The sequence below is a fragment of the Thunnus albacares genome, chromosome 19 (assembly GCF_914725855.1).
Source record: "Thunnus albacares chromosome 19, fThuAlb1.1, whole genome shotgun sequence".
In the NCBI taxonomy this organism is placed as follows: domain Eukaryota; kingdom Metazoa; phylum Chordata; class Actinopteri; order Scombriformes; family Scombridae; genus Thunnus; species Thunnus albacares.
In genome coordinates, this window is record NC_058124.1 from 18,159,475 (window position 1) to 18,178,800 (window position 19,326).

At 45.1% G+C, this 19,326-nt stretch overlaps 2 protein-coding genes across 6 annotated transcripts in view; both read right to left on the reverse strand.

The window, feature by feature from the left end:
- Window positions 1-12,050, reverse strand: part of ash1l (ash1 (absent, small, or homeotic)-like (Drosophila)) — a 32,376-nt gene extending 20,326 nt beyond the window's left edge. For 2 of the 3 annotated variants that reach the window (XM_044334921.1, XM_044334919.1), the window contains exons 1-4: window positions 11,305-12,050; window positions 10,168-10,260; window positions 6,284-7,088; window positions 1,056-5,457 (exon numbers count right to left, since the gene is read on the reverse strand). In XM_044334921.1, the coding sequence (XP_044190856.1) occupies window positions 1,056-5,457; window positions 6,284-6,892 (5,011 nt within the window). In that variant the 5' untranslated portion in view covers window positions 6,893-7,088; window positions 10,168-10,260; window positions 11,305-12,050. Of the gene's footprint in view, window positions 1-1,055; window positions 5,458-6,283; window positions 7,089-10,167; window positions 10,261-11,204 lie in introns of all 3 variants that reach the window. The other variant, XM_044334920.1, reaches the window with a different exon arrangement.
- Window positions 12,051-12,777: 727 nt separating this feature from the next.
- Window positions 12,778-18,722, reverse strand: rnf115b (ring finger protein 115b). 3 transcript variants are annotated; one of them, XM_044334922.1, is made up of 10 exons: window positions 18,489-18,722; window positions 18,206-18,337; window positions 16,707-16,765; window positions 16,531-16,588; window positions 16,234-16,445; window positions 15,358-15,426; window positions 15,146-15,224; window positions 14,792-14,885; window positions 13,687-13,802; window positions 12,778-13,456 (listed from the first exon to the last, which is right to left on the reverse strand). In XM_044334922.1, the coding sequence occupies exons 1-10, from the start codon at window positions 18,561-18,563 to the stop codon at window positions 13,334-13,336; spliced, it is 1,017 nt and encodes a 338-aa protein (XP_044190857.1). In that variant the 5' UTR covers window positions 18,564-18,722; the 3' UTR covers window positions 12,778-13,333. The 3 variants fall into 3 exon arrangements, with proteins under 3 accessions (XP_044190857.1, XP_044190859.1, XP_044190858.1); XM_044334924.1 differs by having other exon boundaries at window positions 18,206-18,408; XM_044334923.1 differs by having other exon boundaries at window positions 18,206-18,722.
- Between the last annotated feature and the right edge of the window lie 604 nt (window positions 18,723-19,326).

Genomic DNA, 19,326 nt, shown 5'->3' on the forward strand with positions numbered 1-19,326 from the left:
TGAAGCAAGACCATTGCTGAGGCGGTCTTACATTAGCAGTTTTTGATGAGCCCAGGTGCTTGGTGTACTGAGGGATAGGACTAGGCCTCACATTGTGGGCTTTTGAGGGAAATTTCTACTAAATATAGCGTGTTAACAAAACACTCCACCCCTTCAGTAAGATGAGCTCTGGCAGAAATGTTATATCAACTGTGGCCATCCACATTCACAGTGGATTCAGTAGAAGTCATTATGCATTTTTTTTGCCAAGCCTGAAACCACTAGTAAGAGCTACCAAATGTCAGACAATGTATTTCAAAAGGAAAATAAGTGGCCCGTTCCACTTTGTATTTTCTTTATTCAGATGGGGCACAGCTGAGGGGGCTAAAGAAACAGAACATATCTATTTACAGTAGCGTTTGATCCAACCACAACTGAGGTATGGATGGTTCTAGAGGTAACCACTACATGACTTCTCAGCTTCTATGAATGCTTTTCAAGAGATACACAGGCTTCACTGAGCGGAGGATTAAAACAAGGATTCAAAGCTCACTTGCTGTGCCATATGGTAATGTCTGGGGTTATTGCCCAAATACATAGTCCTGGAATCAGCACTGGATAAAATTGATTGTACAGTGCCAGTTTCACCATAACTGTGCCAAGCCATAAAGCTCATCAGACACTAGCCAATCATATTTAGCCACAGGATTCTTGATACAATGTCGTCAGAACTATTTTTGGAAAATGAATTTGGTGCACAATTGACTCCGATAACCTCTCACAATGTCAAATTTAATTTAGGTCAAAAGATTTTCTGTGCGGGAATATCTCATCAAGCTCAAAAGCTTAGAGGGTGACATGAATGATAAGGGAATTAATGCAGTGAATGAAATGTCTGAGAATAAATAAATGCAAAGAGCTCTCTGCTAGTTACTGGTTATGAGACAGTCTTTTCTTTGTATTAAATGAACTGTTCAGATGCTGTTGTAACCTATGTATCAGCTGATCAATGGATGCTCTGTTGTGTGCATCTATACAAATCCTTTTACAAGTGAACTCAACCAAATTAAACCTACCTAACTCTCTCCTCTCAGCTGATGTTGCGCGGTCCTTCCTTACTGGTCGTTCCATGCGGGAGAAGCTGGAGTTCTCTGGGGCTACTTCAGTCTTTCTGCTTCTACTCCCCCTCAGGGCAGTGCGGGTGAGAGCAGAGGCAAACAAATTTGTAAGATTTGGAGAATCATGGGCTCTAGGCTCTACATCCTCAGTGGGCGTGAGTGGCTCTTCATCCTCGCTGTCCGAGCAACCCGCTGGGTCTTCAGCCCGTCCGTCTGAGAAGGGACCCTGGCCAGGCACTACATGACTCCGCGAAAGCTTAGAGTAGTCTGCCTCAGAGTTGCCCATCCTGAACCAGGACTCTACTGGGTGGTGGCTTTTTGAACTGCTACCCAGTGCTAGCCTGGAGGGCCCTAGACAGGACATTGAGCTCTCTTTGCGCTTGTACCTTTCCGCAGATGAGGATGACGAAGAAGAAGGGGAGTTGGCAGAAGTGGTAGCTGCTTGCTTGCTGGCACTGTTGCTGGAGGTGTCTCGTCCGAAGCGGCATCGTTGTAAAGACTCTGCCATTCCCAAACTGCCAACCCGCTCTCCTTTCCCTGATGCTCCACCCTCAGAAATCCCTGCACTAGCCCGGCTCCCTGATCCTCCTCTTGCTGTTTCCTCCCTGTCCTCCTCAGCACAGCGCTCTCTGTGTTTGTGCCTGTGTTTGTGTTTGTGGTGCCAGTTGAAGGAAAGCTCAGAGGACATGGGTGGGTAAAGGACAGGGGACCTTCCTCCTCCCAGGTACTCCTGCCTAAGCAGCTTATGTTTTTTCTTATGAAATTTGGAAGGGTTCAGTAGGAGATGCGAGGGATGGTGATGGTGCATGTAAGATGTAGGGGGAGGAGGGGGGAAAGACGGTGAATGGTGAGAGTGGTGGGATGGGGCTGTGTGGGGTGACTGGTGGTGTGGGTGGGGATACAGAGCGCTAGCTGGAGGAAAGCCTCTGTAATAGCTCAACGCTGAGTAAGGAACGCTGTAAGAGGGGTGGTAGAAGCCCCCACTGGAGAGTGGGAATCCAAGCCCAGGTACAAAGGGAACGTCAGACATGGACTCTCTCAGTTTGGGAGGCCGCCCTCGTTTCTTCTTCATGTCTGGTTTACGAACATAGTGCAATGGGTCACAGGAGTATGCAGGATGAGAGTAGAAGCTGCCAAAGTTAACCCTGAAGATTGTAGGCAGGAGGTCCCTGTGGACATAATGATGTGGTGGAGGGCCACCTGTGCCTCCTATGCCACTGCTGGCCCGGCTCCCCACTCCTGGCACTCTACTTGTTCCCGCAGCCATACCTATTCCACTGCCAAGGCGGTGCCCTGTGGTGCGGTGTGCTATCCGTATTTCACTCAGTCTCACAACAATCTCATCCAGCTCAGCAAGAAAGTCTGGGTCATGCCGCCGTGAGCGCAACTGCAGGTACTTCTTCTTGCGTTTCCTTTTCTGTCTCTTTAGCTTGTCATAGCCAGGGCATCCATGGCTACGGCGTTTACACTTGTGCTTGTGTTTCTCCTTGTGTCCCATTAAGGAGGAGGCGGGAGCTGCTGGGTGAGGTCTCCGGGGATCAGGTGATGACCTTGCCCCGTGGGGTGATGGAGAGGGTGAGGGATGCTCCATAAGCACAGCGGAGTGTCGCCGCCTGCCTCTGGAATTGAGGCCCATCCCTGGACCCATAGCTGAACCGATGACCCCTGGCATTAATAAGCCACTTCCCATCCCGGGTGGCATCCCAATTCCACCCAAGCCACCCGCCCCTCCAGCTTTCTCACCACGGTCAGAGGTGCTGTTGTTGTCTGTTCCTATACCACTATCACTGGGCACTGTCTCCTCACTGTGTGACTCACTGACCGGTGATGGAGTGGCTTCTTTTAGCTCACTGAGGGGGGCAGGAGAGGTGGGATGCAGCGGTCTGGGAGGAGAAAGCTTATGATAGTGGTAGTGCTGTCTGTAATGGTGGTGGTGATGATGGTATCCACGGCAAGATGACTTTTTCTGGGAAGCTGCTGTGGCCATAGATGATGCCATGGAGCCCAGCCCTGGGTTGCGAGGATTAGGTGCCGAAAAGGTTGGGGGAGGGAAGGAGAACGTGCTGTGGCTATGATGGGGGTTTGAATAGTGAGAGTGACCTGCAAAGTGCACTGAACCTGGCTCTACAAAACTGGCATCACTGATGGGACTGTGGCCTCCACTAGACTGTGAGAGGGAGGGGGAAGGGAAGACCTCCGAAGAGGAGAGCTGGTGCTGTTGCTGGGACTGTGATTGATGGTGATGGAGAGGGGAAGTGGTGTTTGGCGACAGGAAGGGTTCTGGTGGTGGTGTTGAAGCTGAGGCATTACTCATTGCTTTGGGTTTACGGCCTCTCCTCTTACCCATGTATATTGTGCCTTTTTTGCTGACATTAATTTGTGGCCCTAGTTTTCCCCCAAAAGAAGCAGCCAGGGAGGACAAAGATTGGGTTGCAACTTCCACAGAGCCAACCACACCACTGGTGGTCACTTTAGGGGTGTCTTCTGTTCTCGGACCTAACAGGATTTGACTAAGAATACGCTTCCGTTTCACGCTTTTCATCTTATTGATCTTGCCTATGATAGTTTTCATGATAAGCTGCCCGTTTCCTTTGCTGCGAAAACGTTTGTCTCCCATGTCCCCTGCCTCTGGAGCCAGTGTGGGAGGCTGACCCTCCTGGGGTAAGGTAGGGGGAAGGCGCTTAGGGCGTCCACGTTTTCTAGGCATAGGTTTAGGGGGATTCAGGTCCACCTCTGGGTGAAGAACAGGGGGGTCCTGCTCTTCTTTGGACTTCAGTAAAGATGAAAAGACCTTGGAAGGAGCCAACTTATTAGGGGGGCGCCCATGGGCTGGGGCGTCAAGCCTCGGCATTTTGGACTTCGGCCTTCCCCTTTTCTTGGGCTGGGGTGGGAAGAGCTGTGACACTGGACTTTGTGGCACAGGATTTGGTTTTACCTTATTTGGGTTGGGAGGCCTGCCCACGGGCCTTTTAACTGGCGGTGGCGTTTCCAAGCTTGAAGATAAAGGCATGATGGTTTGGTCGAAGGGGCTGTCCTGGCCTGCTCTTTGATTCTGCGTCTTGTTCATAACACGGGTCCAGCGAGGTTTTCTTCCCCTGCGTTTTTTAAGGGGTTTGCTATCCTGCTCTGCGGGAGAGTCTAGGGATGAATCAGGAGAATCATCTCTAAGAGGCGATTGTGGGCTTTCTTCATCATCTGGCTCTGGTGGAGAAGGTGCCCTTTGTCTTACAGGTTCAGGGGGACTGCTAGTCCGACCAGGTCGGCTACTATCCCGGTTGGGACTGCGCTTACTTGGACTAGAACTCTTCCCCCTCTCAACTCGCAGTGACTGATTACTAGCCCCCTTATCTTTCCCCTCTGACTTTCCTGTTCCTGTTAGAGGAGGGCACTTGGTTAAGTCTCTGGGGCTGTCCATGTCCTGCTCCCTCTCACTTGCACTGCTTTCCTCTGCCAGGGCAGGACTCTCTCGTGCATGGTGTCCTTGTGAGGGAGCAGGGGAGCCCAGGTGACTCACTGCACTCACTGTCCTCTGCTCAGCTGAAGTGGTGGAAGAGGATGAAATGGGGCAAGATGGCGAAGATGTGGTGTGGGGTAGGCAGTGACTGGGACGTGACTGTGGCTTAGAAATGCTAACGTTGCTGTTGTCATTGTTGCCGTCCTTTGACAGGGCTGACAGCCGGTTATTGCCATAGGTGAGTGCTGGGCTGCTGCTGCGACTACTGCTGTTGCTGCTGTTTGTGTTGATGCTGCTGCTACTAGCTTTCCCAGCCCCATCTGTGTCCTCCCTCCTCAGGGGTATCATGGTGGGTAAATTTTCCATAACATTGTCTTTGTTCCTAGAACCATAGGGCCGACCAGGCGGCCGTGACACAGGAGGTGGTGGAGAAAGGTGGATCATTCTTGAATATGTGTTCCTATTGGCCATTGCCCTGTCTCGTTGCTTGGCTGTGGGGGCCATAAAGCCTGAGTTTGGGAGAGGAGGAGCAGGGTCAGTCTTTGCAGGTTTGGCTGGTTTAGGGGTCTTTGATGGTGGGCAAGTCGCTATGAGTTGAGCTAATTTCTCAGTGACCGTGGGGGCTCCCCAACTTTGAACACCTTTGTCCTTGTCTCTCTGACTTTCAGTGCTGTAGGTGTACTGAGGAGGTTTAACACCTTCAAAGCTGGGTTCCTTTGATGCAGGTAGTGGTGGAGAGGGTGAAGATGTCCGGGGGTTGGGTTGTGGAGTCGGTGTTTTCTTCCCAAAGGGATGTGTTTTGCTGTCTGGTGGAGGGCGGTGAAGATTAAGGGGTCTCTCAGATGTGGTGGTGGCTGCTTTTGCGTCTGGCTTTGTATCAGACTTGCAATCCATCTTTGGTGGACCCTAAAAAAAAAAACAGATGAGATTTGATTAATGAGAGTTAATAGGTGGTAATTGATAATTAACTATTACATTTAAGACATACACTGCCCAATTTCTAACATAGATGTATGTATGTGTATAGCTTTGTCTCTCAACATTTGAACAAATTTTTAAGTGGTGTAACGTACTAAAGCCATACACTGATATCTAATGACAAATATGGAAGGAATGTGGAGAAATTAAGAGCAGCTATGATACTAATGCAGCTGATCCTGTCCAGAAACAGCCACAGCCAGAAGTACAAACTCATCAATCAGCAATATGTTTCTTTACCCTTTACAAACTGCAATTCATTGATAGGATTTTCTGTCCAATGATTCTTCCTGAGCCTGCCCAGGGGGGGAAGTTACACTCAACTCAATAACACTTATCAGGGTCATATTGGGGACAGAGAGGGAGAGCTACAGAGAGAGGTCATGCACGGGAGGGGGGTGGAGAGGACATGGCCAGGCAGAGACAGAGGATAGACGACACAGACAGAGGGAGACTCGGGAGGGGGGGGGGGGGGCAGTGTGTGATGAATAGAGACAGGCCAACAGAGAACACAAAGAAAACTAAAGAACAATTTATACTCTGCTCTTAATCTGTGCAATAACATGGTAATTACTAAGCTAACCTTGTTGTGCACCACTGCCTTGCAGATGACTGATAACAGTTTTTAACTGTATGTGCACAAAATATTACACTGGTGAACATGCTGGCGGTCAATACTGAATGTTCCCTTTTGGCAGAGAGGTGAATTCAATGCTGAATCAAAATACATAAATTTGCTGTCTTCCTTCCTTACCCTTTTTGCTGGAGCACTCCCATTCACTTGGGAGGGTGACAGGGTGGTAGTGCTGGCGGGAGGAGGAGCAGGAGGTGGTGGTGTAGCAGCTTTAGCGGAGGGGGTTGATGAAGATGATGGGGCTGGTCTGTTGACACTGGGACTCTGCTCCCTCTCTTTTTCCCTGCCATGTGAAGGACTCTGGCTCTGACTGCCTGGCCCATCACTTGTAGCTGCTGCACGATTTCCTCGAGCACCACCTCCTCCACGCCCTGTATGCCTCGCGGTGGCCCTGAAGGCTGGTCTGCAAACGTAATTCTCCAAGATCTTAGGGGGTTTCTTCATGCGTTTTGCTTGAAGGCCAATCTTAAGTTTGACATTGCCCTCGGACAGGCTGCTCTCCTTGATGGAGAAGTGGGACTGGTCACTGCCGGCGCCTCCTGGACCACCTGCTCCTGCACCTCCTGCGCTAGCAGAGACAGTGGCAGCTCCCTCCTTCTCCCTGTCCCTCTTCTTCTCCTCCTCCTCCTCTTTCTTTCCACCCCCTCCCTCCTTCTCTCGCTCCCCTGCGGGAGCACCTGAGAGGAGAGGGGGTGGAGTTGCGGTTCCCCCCTGAATCTTCTGATCCATCAGAACTTTAGGGAGTGTGCAGGTTTACAAGGGAGGGGATGCTGTGGATACCAGGTAGAGTTTTTGTTAGGGAATGGGATAGGGGTGAAGGGGGGAAAAGGGGGGAGGGGGATAACGGTGAGGGTGAAGCTCTCCTTGTTTTGAAGTGGCTTCTCTCCCTTCCTCGGCTGTCCAGCCCTCTTTCTCCGTCCTTCAACTGTAGTAGTAAAGAAAGGTAGAGCAGAGAGAGGGAAGGAAAGAGAGGGTGGAGGGGGCAAAACAAATTCCACATTAGTCATCGTAACACAGACCATCAACTTTAAACGGTGCCCTACAACTGAGAAGTATAAAGTGACTTATAATGAATGATGGTGAAGAGCAGACAGAGGGGCAACAATTTTTATTATCTATTTGGTTATAGGCTGTACTTCATCCTGTCTGGGTGACTTTATATGGTGTGTTCGTCCTCACAGCCATAACAATCTGTGACCTATTTACACAGCCAAGGCTCTTCTACCTGAGAAATGTAACCTTAGGCTCAAGGACTCTGAATTGCACACCTGAGAACTACAAAGCCCAAAAGGGTTCAGAGTCAATAGTTAACCCAACAGCGCTGCCACATCCTTCCGGGGTGTTACAGGATAAGATGCCAAATGACCAATCCCTTAACTTTACTCATTGGTTGCAGTGAAAACGGGTGCCTATAAAAGTGGCAAACTGCTCATACCCCCAGTTAGCGCAGCAGCAGCAGAGAACAGCATGTTTCTTAATTGTGCTCCTTAGAGGACAGCTCTATTCAATGAAGTTGTCTACAGCTCCCCATGTCCACTGAGTGATTTAATGCAGATTCGCCCCCAAGCAGGTGGTTTCCCTGGGTGAAGTCATTTTGAGGCAATTCAGAACTGTGACCTCAGCACTTTGGGCCCTCTGGGACTAGACAGAGGATCCGGCCGCCTTTCCCAGCCTTCGCCAGCAGCAACTGAGAGTGAGTGATAGAGCGTCAACTTGCCGGCGGTTTCTCTGCGCCCTACATTAGTGGAGAGCACTAAAGGAGCCACTTAATGGAGCGCCAGGAAAGTCATACAAGTCATCACATCAGTAAAACGTCACAGCGAGAGAAAAAAAAAGAATCTGCCTTACACAGTCTTAGACGATGTTTGTTTTGGATTGCAACTGTGGAAAACAGTAGTAGATCTTTTTTTTTTTTTGTTGAACCACACCGTAAAGGCAGCCCGATTTTTGGAGTCTGGCCTGTAATTCCCCCACGCCCTCTTTTCTGTGTTTACTTCAATTACTCACCCCATTTCGCCTCAAAACTGCAGACTCCCCCTCACTACACATACCACACTCAAATCACACCTCCCACTTTTCTTTAACACTCCATCAATCTCTGTGTTCTTTCACCATTTTCTTTAAGCTTTTCCATCCTCTTCCTCCGCTATTTCACAAACTTGGAAAGCAGTAGTAACAGCACACAAACTAAAGTCACTGTGGTCCTACTATAATCAAAAACACATTTCACCCACCATCCCCCCTAACTCTGGTCCGTGTCCTTCTCACAGAGTGACAAATGTTCTCCTTATTCTTTAATACTAAATGCTCACAGTGATACTCGCTACTTCCGCTGCCTGAAAGCAGCTATGCCAAAAACAAGCCACTGTAGCACCTAACTCTTTGAGAGGCTACTGACACAAATCTAGAGAAAAGCCTCTCAGAGAGTCAAAACATTCTTCTCACCTCTAACAAGCTAAGCCAGACCATTTACTGGCACTTGTTCTCCTGTAAATTATCTGATACTAAGCTGAAGCGCTTTCTATTTTGAGACTGATAAGCTTCAAGACTACAGGATATTGTTTTCATGTTTAGCCTTGATGTACTTTTGTATTTGCAAAGCAGGTGACACATTACAGTCATTGCGCTTATTACAGTCATAAAGCAAAACAACAGAATAACAAGACTACTGGTTTTGAAGACAGATATTAGTCATGCATGTCTGTTGTTTGCTTTTACTTTCTGAATCATAACCATGAGTTCAAGAGGAAAGAATGGTTTATTAGAGGAGAACAGATGCAAGAAATGACTATGAAAAATATAGAATCAATAATCAATATCAGGCCAACAAGCTGAGAAATGGCAGTGCAGACAGGAACGTAGTAAACAACTTCCCGCGCCCCCTCCCACTTCTTTCCTCCCCTTACTCCCTCCCTCCTTTCACTCCCTCCTCACTTTTGCACACGTTGTTCATAACTGCTGATTTCCCTTTGGCCATAGCAATAGTATCCAACCCACCCACCCCCCACATCATTCACATGAGGGCTGGCGTCTCGGTGTCACTTTCATGGCTTTTACTCCATCGGTATTAGCACAGAGCCGAGTGCTGGGGGAAAGCAGCCAAATTCCTTCACTACTACTATCATTAGTTTGTATCATATGTATCCTCCAGAGGAAGTGCTCAAACATAATTGTAACAGATCATGGCTTTAATGGAAAGAGGCTGCTATACTGGTTGTAAGTCGAAGACAAACGAGCAACTAATTGTTGCAGTAAAGGCTGCAATAAATCGGGACAGATAGGTACTGTGTCGAAGACTGTTTCCCCCGTCTAGTCATATTTTGAGATGCTAAACCTGACCCAAACCTTACCGTAAACACAACCTGTTTACTCTGCTATGCCTAACCACAGCCTAACATGAGCCCTAAGCCATTTTAACGGGAGGGAAATCAATGAATACGGTTGAATGACAGGTGTCAGTCTGATCAGCGGCCATGCAAACATCCCTTCTGCATGTAGGAGCCTCGTTAAGTTCATTCCGTACTGTCAACTGGCTTAAAATACAGTGCGCAAAACTGTAATTAATTACGCTGTCCCCGTCATGCAAAAAACGTGGTTTACTGGCGGAGGGCTGAGCAAACCAAATAACGTTATCTGCTTTCGGTTTCCTGTACAGTCAACTCTACCCCTCATGAGTCTACGAGCGGATCAGCCCCAAACCTCACTGCAACTACTCATATTTACTCAGCAAATTCATCATTATATAGTCATATACATAATACCTGTCTTGTTCGAGAGGAAACCCAGCCTTTGGGGCATGCTCTTGCAGTTTTCGATAGCCCTTAGGGGGTTGACTTTGCATGCAGCCGAGAAATAATTTTACACACGCTTAACTCGTGCGTCAACATTAGGCTGTTAAAAGTCTTGTTCGGAGACTGATGGAACAAGACAAGTGAACAACGTGATTCACTATGTCAACAACAACGGCAAATCTATCAAAATGTATCATACCGGTATGCACTCACCTGTGTAATTGTCCAGAAACGGTGTTCACATTATTTGGCTGTGTCCTCCATTGGTGTGTATCAACGTGGTGGCCACATATTTTTCCCCAAGTGCTGAAGTGGCAAAAAAAAAAAAAAACCAAAACATGAAAATAGGTAAGATATGAGCTATTATTATCAGTGTTGGCATCATGCGCTAAGGTGACTGACCTGACATGAGTAATTTGTCTTACATATTATGACGCTATTATCGCATAACAAACGTGCGTGCTGTTTTCAAGTGTGCCAACTAGGTTCTAACAAGATAATAATGTTGAACGTGGACACAAATCTCAGCCCGAAATCAATGCAGAGCTCTTAGCTACCTGCAAAAAAAAAATTGATTAACCTTAGTTGCAGTGGTGTAAGCAGAGTGCAAGCATGTAAAGCATCCCCCCCCTAAAAAAAATGTATTTTCATTATATTTTATGATAATAACAGGCAAGGTGGTTAGTTAGTGAAGATCGGCGCTTTGGTGGTTAAATATAACGTTAACCCGAGCATCGTGAAAGATTTGTGTTTATTTTCTAACAAGCTAGTAGCTACCATCCGTCCAATGATAGACAGCCTGTGCTACATTATGCATCAATGGCACTGGCAGCGGCTAACTAGCCATCTATCAGAAGCCTGTTTGAGGGGACGATTTAGGTGCATTTCGCCCTGCACAGCTTCAACTTACACTGTTTGTAGGCTGCAAATGAGTAGTAAACGCCTACGGCTTTTCTACAATATGTGTAAACCGAGCGAATATGACACAACCCCGGGACGAGTGATGTACATAATGTTACATCTCCGTCACATTCTCGTAGGCACTCGTGTTAACGTTACTACATCTCAGCTACGACGGCTAACGATGCACTAGCAGGTCAGCTAAACCAGAAAAATCCTCCGACGTTGGTTCAAAGACAAGCGCACAATTAAAACGACTGAAATACACACGCAAAAGATGTGGCGAATTATATTCCAGTGGTATAAAATAACAAATGCAGCGCCGTGTAGGTTATTAAAAAAACACTAACTGTCAACAAAATGGCGGCTGCGTTGAATCAACAGAGACCCGAAATGGATCTCCCTCTATTTCTTCTTCCTCGCTGCTAAAAAAAATCCCCTTTTCCTTACAGCAACTGGTATCCGTAATATCTCCCGGAGATGCTCCGAAATCCACTTCGCCTCGCCGTTAGCTGGGCCTGGATGTGTCAGCACGGGCCTCTCTCGTTAATCGGGCCTCCATGTCTGCTCAGCCCGTATCGCTACTGTGTCAGTACAACACGGGCATTCTCAGTCCCGGAGAGAGGACGGAGGGAGGGAGGTGAGAGGAGGGGAGGGGAGGAGGACGAGCCGAGGAGGGCGGAGGGGGGAGAGGGAGAGAGGAGGAGAGAGCAAATGTCGGTTGTAGGCTACGCGGTTGCTGCGGTTCTCTGGTCATTGACAAAAATGTCTGTGTTTCATTATTTCACTATTTTCGGTTGCCGCCGAAAGCTGTGATTTAGGTTGGTTGGAGGAGGGTGTGTTTTTGCCGGAATGCAACAGTCAACTGTCAAACTGGCGGTGCCTGGTCTCAGCGGCCACAGTGTCAACATAACGTTACAGTATATAAACAGACCCGGCAAATCAACTGGAGTCGCTTTAACCTATAAATTAATCATCATATCGGCTACTGCTACAGTTGTTCATCCGTTCTGTAAGAGCTAAGTTAATTAATCAATTAGTTGACGGAAAATTAATGCTAAACTGTTCTAATAATCGATCATTTTCAACCATTTGTCAAGAAAAAACACCAAATCCTGTGTTTCTCTATTTAATATATTTAACAAATTGTTTATATCTGGGGTTTTGACTATTTTGAGGACCTCATTGGACTAATTTTTCCTCACAATTTATTTAAGATTAATCACAAAAGCTATTGATAGAGTAATTGATAATTAAATGCAGCACTCCTTTTCCCCCTAAAAAGAACCATTTAATATAGCATATTTATAAAAATGTCCAAAAATTTTTTTTAAGAAAATACCCACCACAAGTTCCCAGACCCCAAACTGACATCTCCACATTGCAAATCAGCACATTAGAGGAACCAGTTAAGGTTTGGCACTTTTACCTTATCAATCAATCAATTTTCTGTCATGGACAAATAGATTTCCTAACTGTTTCAGCAATATATTTTATGCTGCTGTAATCTGCTCTGCACAATTATATTCAACTGTGTATTAACATCAAGATTTGCTGCCTGTTTTCTATTCTATGATACACTATGCTATTAAATTATATTCTGCAGTATGATACGTTTACTGTCATATTTGAGTAAACTATCTATTCCATTTTATTATATTGAGGTCTAACAGAAAAAACGAACCAGCTGTCATCTATTAAGCAGATACACCAGTGTACTGCTGATCACAAAATACAACAGCCAAACAGAAAAGCCTCAAATGTGCAAAATATGCAAAAAAAAAAGTCTCCCTAGTGCAAACAAAACTTAACCCATCTGATTACTGAACAGATTGGTTGGGAAACCAAAACAAGAAGTCCATGACAAGAGCAAATAAGCCTTGGAAACTCTCATGACGAGGGAGAAGAAAAGAGGGGGAGAGATTGAGGATCACAGGGTTAGGCTTTAATAACAGCTTTACATAAAGAGGAGGACGACGCTGAATCAAATTGGGTGGAAAAAGGTCAACGTTCAGAAGTACTGAGAAATTGTTCTAACCAACAGTCTTGGTACAAAAGTGATACTTCATAACTCTGTGAATCCCCGTAATTTTTGATAACAACCAGTTGCTCAGCGGTGATTAGTTCATCTGAATCAGCCATTCAGAAAACCACCTATGAGGGGGGCAGTGTAGCGAGAAGGACACATCAGCCTCCACATCTTGTCAGCAGATTGCCGGGTCCTTTAGTGTGTAGTGTAGCTTGAAAATGGAGAATATGTTGGAGAAGAAAAAGAAAAAAAACAAAAAAAAAACACATAAAGGTCCTTAGCAGAGATGCGTGAATCAAGAGTTTAAGATGCAAGTTGTGATTGTGATGCGTGTAATGTATATTTTGATCTAAAAAGCAGTCAGTGTGGAGGGAAAACTGAGGTCTGAGGCAAGAAAGAAGCGTGTCTTTTGAAAAACAGTAAAGGAGGTAGAGTTGCTTGGCCCGTTTCTCAGATCGCCTGCCTCTCCTGTTGCTCCGTCCTGATGGAGCGAGCTTCTAAGGGATCTGATGCGGGCGGGAGGCTGTTGTCGACGCCATCGAGGCTTTTGCGGCAAACTGGGCAGGTATCATGCTGTAAGAGGGGAAGACATTGAGTAAGCATGAGCTCTAGAAACCAGCAAGAACTCATTGGTGTAACAGCATGAATGGTACAACCTGTGAAAATGGTAGTACAGATTTTAGTCACAAAAAAGTTTCTCTGTTATCTTCAGGATGTATGACACACTGTCAAAACCTTCATGACGAATTTCACAGGACTTCACACCCCTCAACCCGCAAACCGCAGCCACTCCTCATCCTTACCAGCTCAAGCCAAGGCACTATACATTCACTGTGGAAGTAATGGAGGCAGGGAAGTTTCCTGACCGATTCCCCTGACGAATACTCCTCCCTGCAAACTGGACACTCCAGTCTGCAGGCTGGGTGAGGAAAACAGAAGACACAGACACAGAAAATATGAGAATGTGAGCGTGTGTGTGTGTGTGCAGGAAACAGACACACAGAGAGAAGATCAGTCATAAAGTTTTTAATGATTCATTACACCTCAGATGTGCAAGAAAGATCTACACGCCATCACAGTGCAACACAGTGATACATTTGTAATGCAGTCGTCTGTCATTTTGTGTTGTTGACCCAGTTTGATGACGTGCGAGTAAAGATTCAGCAGCTTTAATGGCGCTTTACAGGCCTTTTTACAGGCTTTATGAGTTGTCACTTAATGTTATAAATGGTCAATATGTCATGTTTTTCAAAATAGTAATAAGTCATTATGATGAATCGATACATTTAAGTGAGTTACATCTTTCACTTTGGTTTGTTTTTTTAGCAGATCCTTATTAATCAATGACCCTGTTTAAGCCGCAGTTTTTTGCAAGCAGTCTGCCTTTAAAATGTTTTTAATGACTTATTAATGTTCATAACTACAGGCTAAGATGAGGGAAGGAAAAGGTAGAAGGAGGTAAGGAAACATTGGAGGAGGAAAAAGGGAATATATATATAGGAGTTCTGGAAAGATAGGAAGAGGTTAAGAAAGATAAGAGGAGGGAACAAGGAAGAAGTAAGGCAAGATGGGGGAAGAAAAGTAAGAATAGGAGGAGGGGAAAGAGGATGGGCAGAAGGAAGGAAAGATAGGGGAAGGGAATGAGAGATACGAGGAGGAAGGTTGAAGGAGGAAAAGTGAGAGAAGGGAAGGAGAGATAGGATCAAGGAGGGAATGATAGGATGGAAAGAAAATTAGGAGAAGGAAAGGAAAGATGAAAAGGGGGAAGAAATGGAGGAAGGGAAGAAAGATAGGAGAAAGAAAGGAAAGACAATCCCTCTGTGGAAAACCAAACACTCAACCCAAGCCCTTAATATAAGATGTTTTGGACTGATCGTGTCATACAGTGTGTCATGATGGGATTCCCACCTGTCTGTTCTTGAGAGATGCAAACTGTAGGCAGCGATGAGATCATCTCCTTTTCAGCAGGGGGTGGACCTGTGTTCTCTAACTGTCCTAACAACTAGGTGAGTGGGAAGAGAAACAAAGATTATGGATATACTGGTGGAGTGACTGGGGGGGAAGCTCTAATGAATGAAAAGCATGAAGAATAAACTTTATAATAACAGTTATGGGGGTGAAGACAAAGAGAGAAGTGTGTCAAAATTGGGACAGAATATATTAATAATTGCTTTTAGTTTCTGTCTTATAAAATGTATAAAAGAGGGAAGAAAAGAAAATGAATAACACACCCACAGTGTCTCAAATCATCACCTCACTGACCTCTGTGATGACAGCATCCAGACCTCCCTGACCCCATGCATAATCTCCAGGGTTTGAGTGCAACTGTAGCATGTTGGATCTGAGAGAGAGAAACAGAAAAGAGAGCAGTAGAGAGAGAGAAAAAAAAAAACGAGGAGGTTGTCACACAAAAAGCGAGACGAAAACTGAATCAAAAGTAAATGATGTGAATCGAAAATGTAAAAAGCGTTTACAGTGCAGCTGGTGCAGCACCGGGGTTTCCATTGTTGGCAAACAAGCCGGCCAAGAACTGCTGCACGATCCTTGGAAAGTGCAGAAACAGAAAATGACTGCTTTAGTGTACTTTCAGAAAAACATGCTTTACTCTACATACAGTTTCTGTTCACGCCATGCTTGTATGATTTTCATTTGCAGGCAGTAAATCAACTGGTGCTTGCAGCTGTTGCAAATGACTCTGCTAAGCACACGACAGTTTAGGGGCGTTATACATCATATATGCACCATAATCTGATACTGAGCCAACCGCACAACTACTCATGACTTGTGCAAGAGAAAGAATAATGATTCTGAGTAGGTAATATCCAGTTATTACATAGGGATCCTTACATATTGAAGCTTATTGAATATATAATATAATAACTGTGAAAACACATTATTATGATGCATTATTATTATTCAAATATGAGCAGGAAAAAGCCATCAGAAACATATAAATTGATTAAATTTGAATACTGACACATATTGAGGGTAAAGCCCTAAAAACTGGCTGGTAATCTTTATATTTACAATAGAATATAATATTTACTGTTTGAAGTAAATCAATCCAATGTAAAAATGTGTATACATTTGGAAAAGGGGTTTCAAACTTGTAGAAACTTGTAGTAACAAATCTATAGGTACAACAAAAATTGTTTTGTTCTTCCTGTTCACAGCATAATTATAAATTAATGCCTGTGCAAAAACACACCCAATTATTTTAAATTCACACTGTATGTTGGTGGTTTTATGTGTCCTCGTTTATCACAGCACAGTAATAGAGAGTAATATGGAAATAAAAGGCAAACTGAGGGATTTTTACACTCTCAGAGTTAAGCTCAGTGTCCACACACCCTTCCACTGGAGGCCTTTGTTCTGGCCGGGTCAATCTCTCCTGCTCAGGTTGAGAAGACGCCTCCGGTTCTCGGACCTCAGCAGCTTCTGGTGACACCGGTGAACGACGGCTCTGACCAGCAGATACCTGCTCACTGTCATCTGGGTTGGACTCTGAGGAGGGCGGATGAGACAGCAGGGCAGAGCGCTCCATAAACAGCAGCTGCCATAACTTGGAGGGAAACCAGAGAAGCAATGTGTCAAAGCTTTAGAGAAAGAGGAGTGTTCTTATTAAAATGCCATTTGTCAGGACATACTTCTGAGAACAATGAGTTTGAATCGTCACCAGCCCCTGATGTGTTGTTCTCCAGGAGGCTGAGGACAGAAACAAAAATCTGTTTTAGTAAGATGAAAAACAAGAGCCTGACACTCTGTATCACTGTTTTCTTAACTTATAAAGAACACTAAACTGAAGTTAAATCCCCAAACTGACCTGGAGTCTTCTGTCACCTCCTCAATGAAGCCAGATTCACACCTGGGGCAGACGAAATCCTTGAAGAGAAAAGAAATATACTCAATTGCCAAAAGTATGTGGACAAACCAAACATTACACACACACACACACACACACACACGTGATTGTTGAACAATTCATCCTAACAACATTGGCATTAATCTGCTGTCACAACAGCTGCTGAGCCTCCATGATTCTGGGAAGATTTTGGAACCTGACTACCAAGATTTGCTCCCATTTAACCATCAGTGAGGTCAGTCACTGATGGTGGGTATCCACATGGCTCCCAGTCACCGCTCCAGTTCATCCCAAAAATATTGAATGGAGTTTAGTGCAAGCCAGTCAAGTTTATCCATTTCTCTACGGGCCTTGCTTTATGCACAGGAGCATTGCAAAACAGGAAAGGGCCTTTCCCAAGCTGTTGCCGCAAAGTTGGAAGCACACTATTGTCTAAAATATCAACATATGCTGTAACATTAAGAGTTACTACAGTTAGAGTTTAAGAGACCTTGCTCAAACCATGACAACCAGCCCCAAACTAAAAATACTCAAATGTTGAGCATCCATGTGGAATAGAGGTTTAAGGTGCACAACATGTAATCTCAATGTCCAAATTCTGATTCTCGTAGCGCCTCCACCCATGTTTCATGTCTCTACTGTCAACTATCTGGACAAAAGTAGTGAATATGTGGACAGAGGTATCCACATACTTTTACATAATTATGGCCATGGTGGTGATATCAAGTCTCTCACTTACACACACGGACACGTGCGCTATTCATACAACAACGCTGGTGCGTAAAGCATGCAATGAGAAGTCTCAGTTGCGCAACAAATGCGCCCCAGCAGTGATTTCCACAGTACGTCCCCCCCAGGAGAAACACTGCACATGTACAGCAAAATAAGTACAAGTTAAACAGTTATGTCCTTCACTTGGGCTTCACTGAAACAAAAAAGGGGGTGGAGGGTGGGGGTGGATATTGGGCTGCAGGAGTTAAAACGCATCTATTTGCGGCTGTGTGGCATATATGAAGCCCCGTTAAGTGCTGCTGGTGCATGTGGTGACAGCCTGCCAGCCCCTCTGACGTCTCTCACACGCAGTTGACAGTAGACAACTGGACACAAAAGTCGCCAACAGTGGTGCTTCTAAATATGGCAACGTGAATCGCCAGATTTTACTCTCTCTCTCTCTCTCTCTTTCCCTCTCTCTCTCTCTCTCTCTCTCTCTAATGTCAGATCTTGGCGCATGTTGTGCGCACATTAACAGCCAGCAGCAGCCTGACACATGTGTGCGACTTTAATGATCCCAGCAGTTATATATTGTAATAGTAAACAGTTTAAATACCAATCAAAGTTACTTTTGCGTATCTAAAAAGAGAAAGAACTCGGAAAAAGTCTGGATTCCTCCCTCCATGGGCCATATGATCATTACCCAGTCCAGCATGTGTGGAAGAAAAACACTCTCCAAAGTGACTCACCGGGAGTTTGGGGTTTGTTTCACATTTACAGCAGTGACAGAAAAACCGGTGTAGTGGTCTGTCCGCAGCCTCCGCCATCTTCACGGTGAAGCGCAGTCCCTGACGTCGGTGTGCCCATAAAAGTCTCAGACGCTTGTCCAACGGGTCAGATCAGTCCAGGAAGGTTTGGTGCCGCAGATGACACATAAATATCAAATATAATGCTGCCATTTAACAGTAAGCAGGCAACACATCATCCTCACGTTGTCATTTTTTTTATACATAAAGTTTAAAAAGGATATACCTGCATATAAATCTGACTTGCTTTGGTCACAAGATGCAAGAAGAAACCCGCAGCAACAAGTTGTGAGGATGACATCACGGATGCAGTTTCCTTCAAGTGTGTTGGGTGTCGCCAGAGAATAAAAAATGCTTAAAGAGGGGGGGGATCATTTCTTTTTTAAGCCCAAATATGGTTCAAATTTATATGCTCGAGTCACATGAACAGCTCTTATAAATGAGGACGGAGCACAAAACCGGACCCAAGCTGTTTCCTAGCAACGGGATAACAGTCAAAGGTTGGATGAAATGTCAGCTGATCAAAGTGCCACCAAACAATCAGTGCGAACAATATGTTAGGATACTGATTTGCTTAAAATGGGTTTGACTCAGTTAAAAACATAAATACAATAGAGCCATTTTCATAATCAAATCATCATTTTAGTCATTTTTTTTAAAGCAAAAATGCCAAATATGTGAAGATTTAATGCTTGTCTTTGTCATGTATGATAGTAAACTGAACATCTTTGAGTTTTTGGGCGGTTGGTTGGACAAAACAAGACAATGGAAGATGTCATTTTTGACTATGGACAAAATAACTTATCGATTAATTGAGAAAATAATCAGCAGATTAAATATCAATACTCGTCAGTTGCTGCCCTACAATAAAACACACTTAAATTCACCTTAGATAAACATATTGTTGAGATTAAAATGTCTATTCTTTACCCAAGAAACAGCTAGAAGTCCTGAAAGTGCTCAGAAAACAAATTTGACATTTACATTTACATGACAAATGGGTGATACAGTCGAAAGCTCCAGAACAGCTGAGAAGACCTTTAGGTAAATGTTTTGTCAAAGTA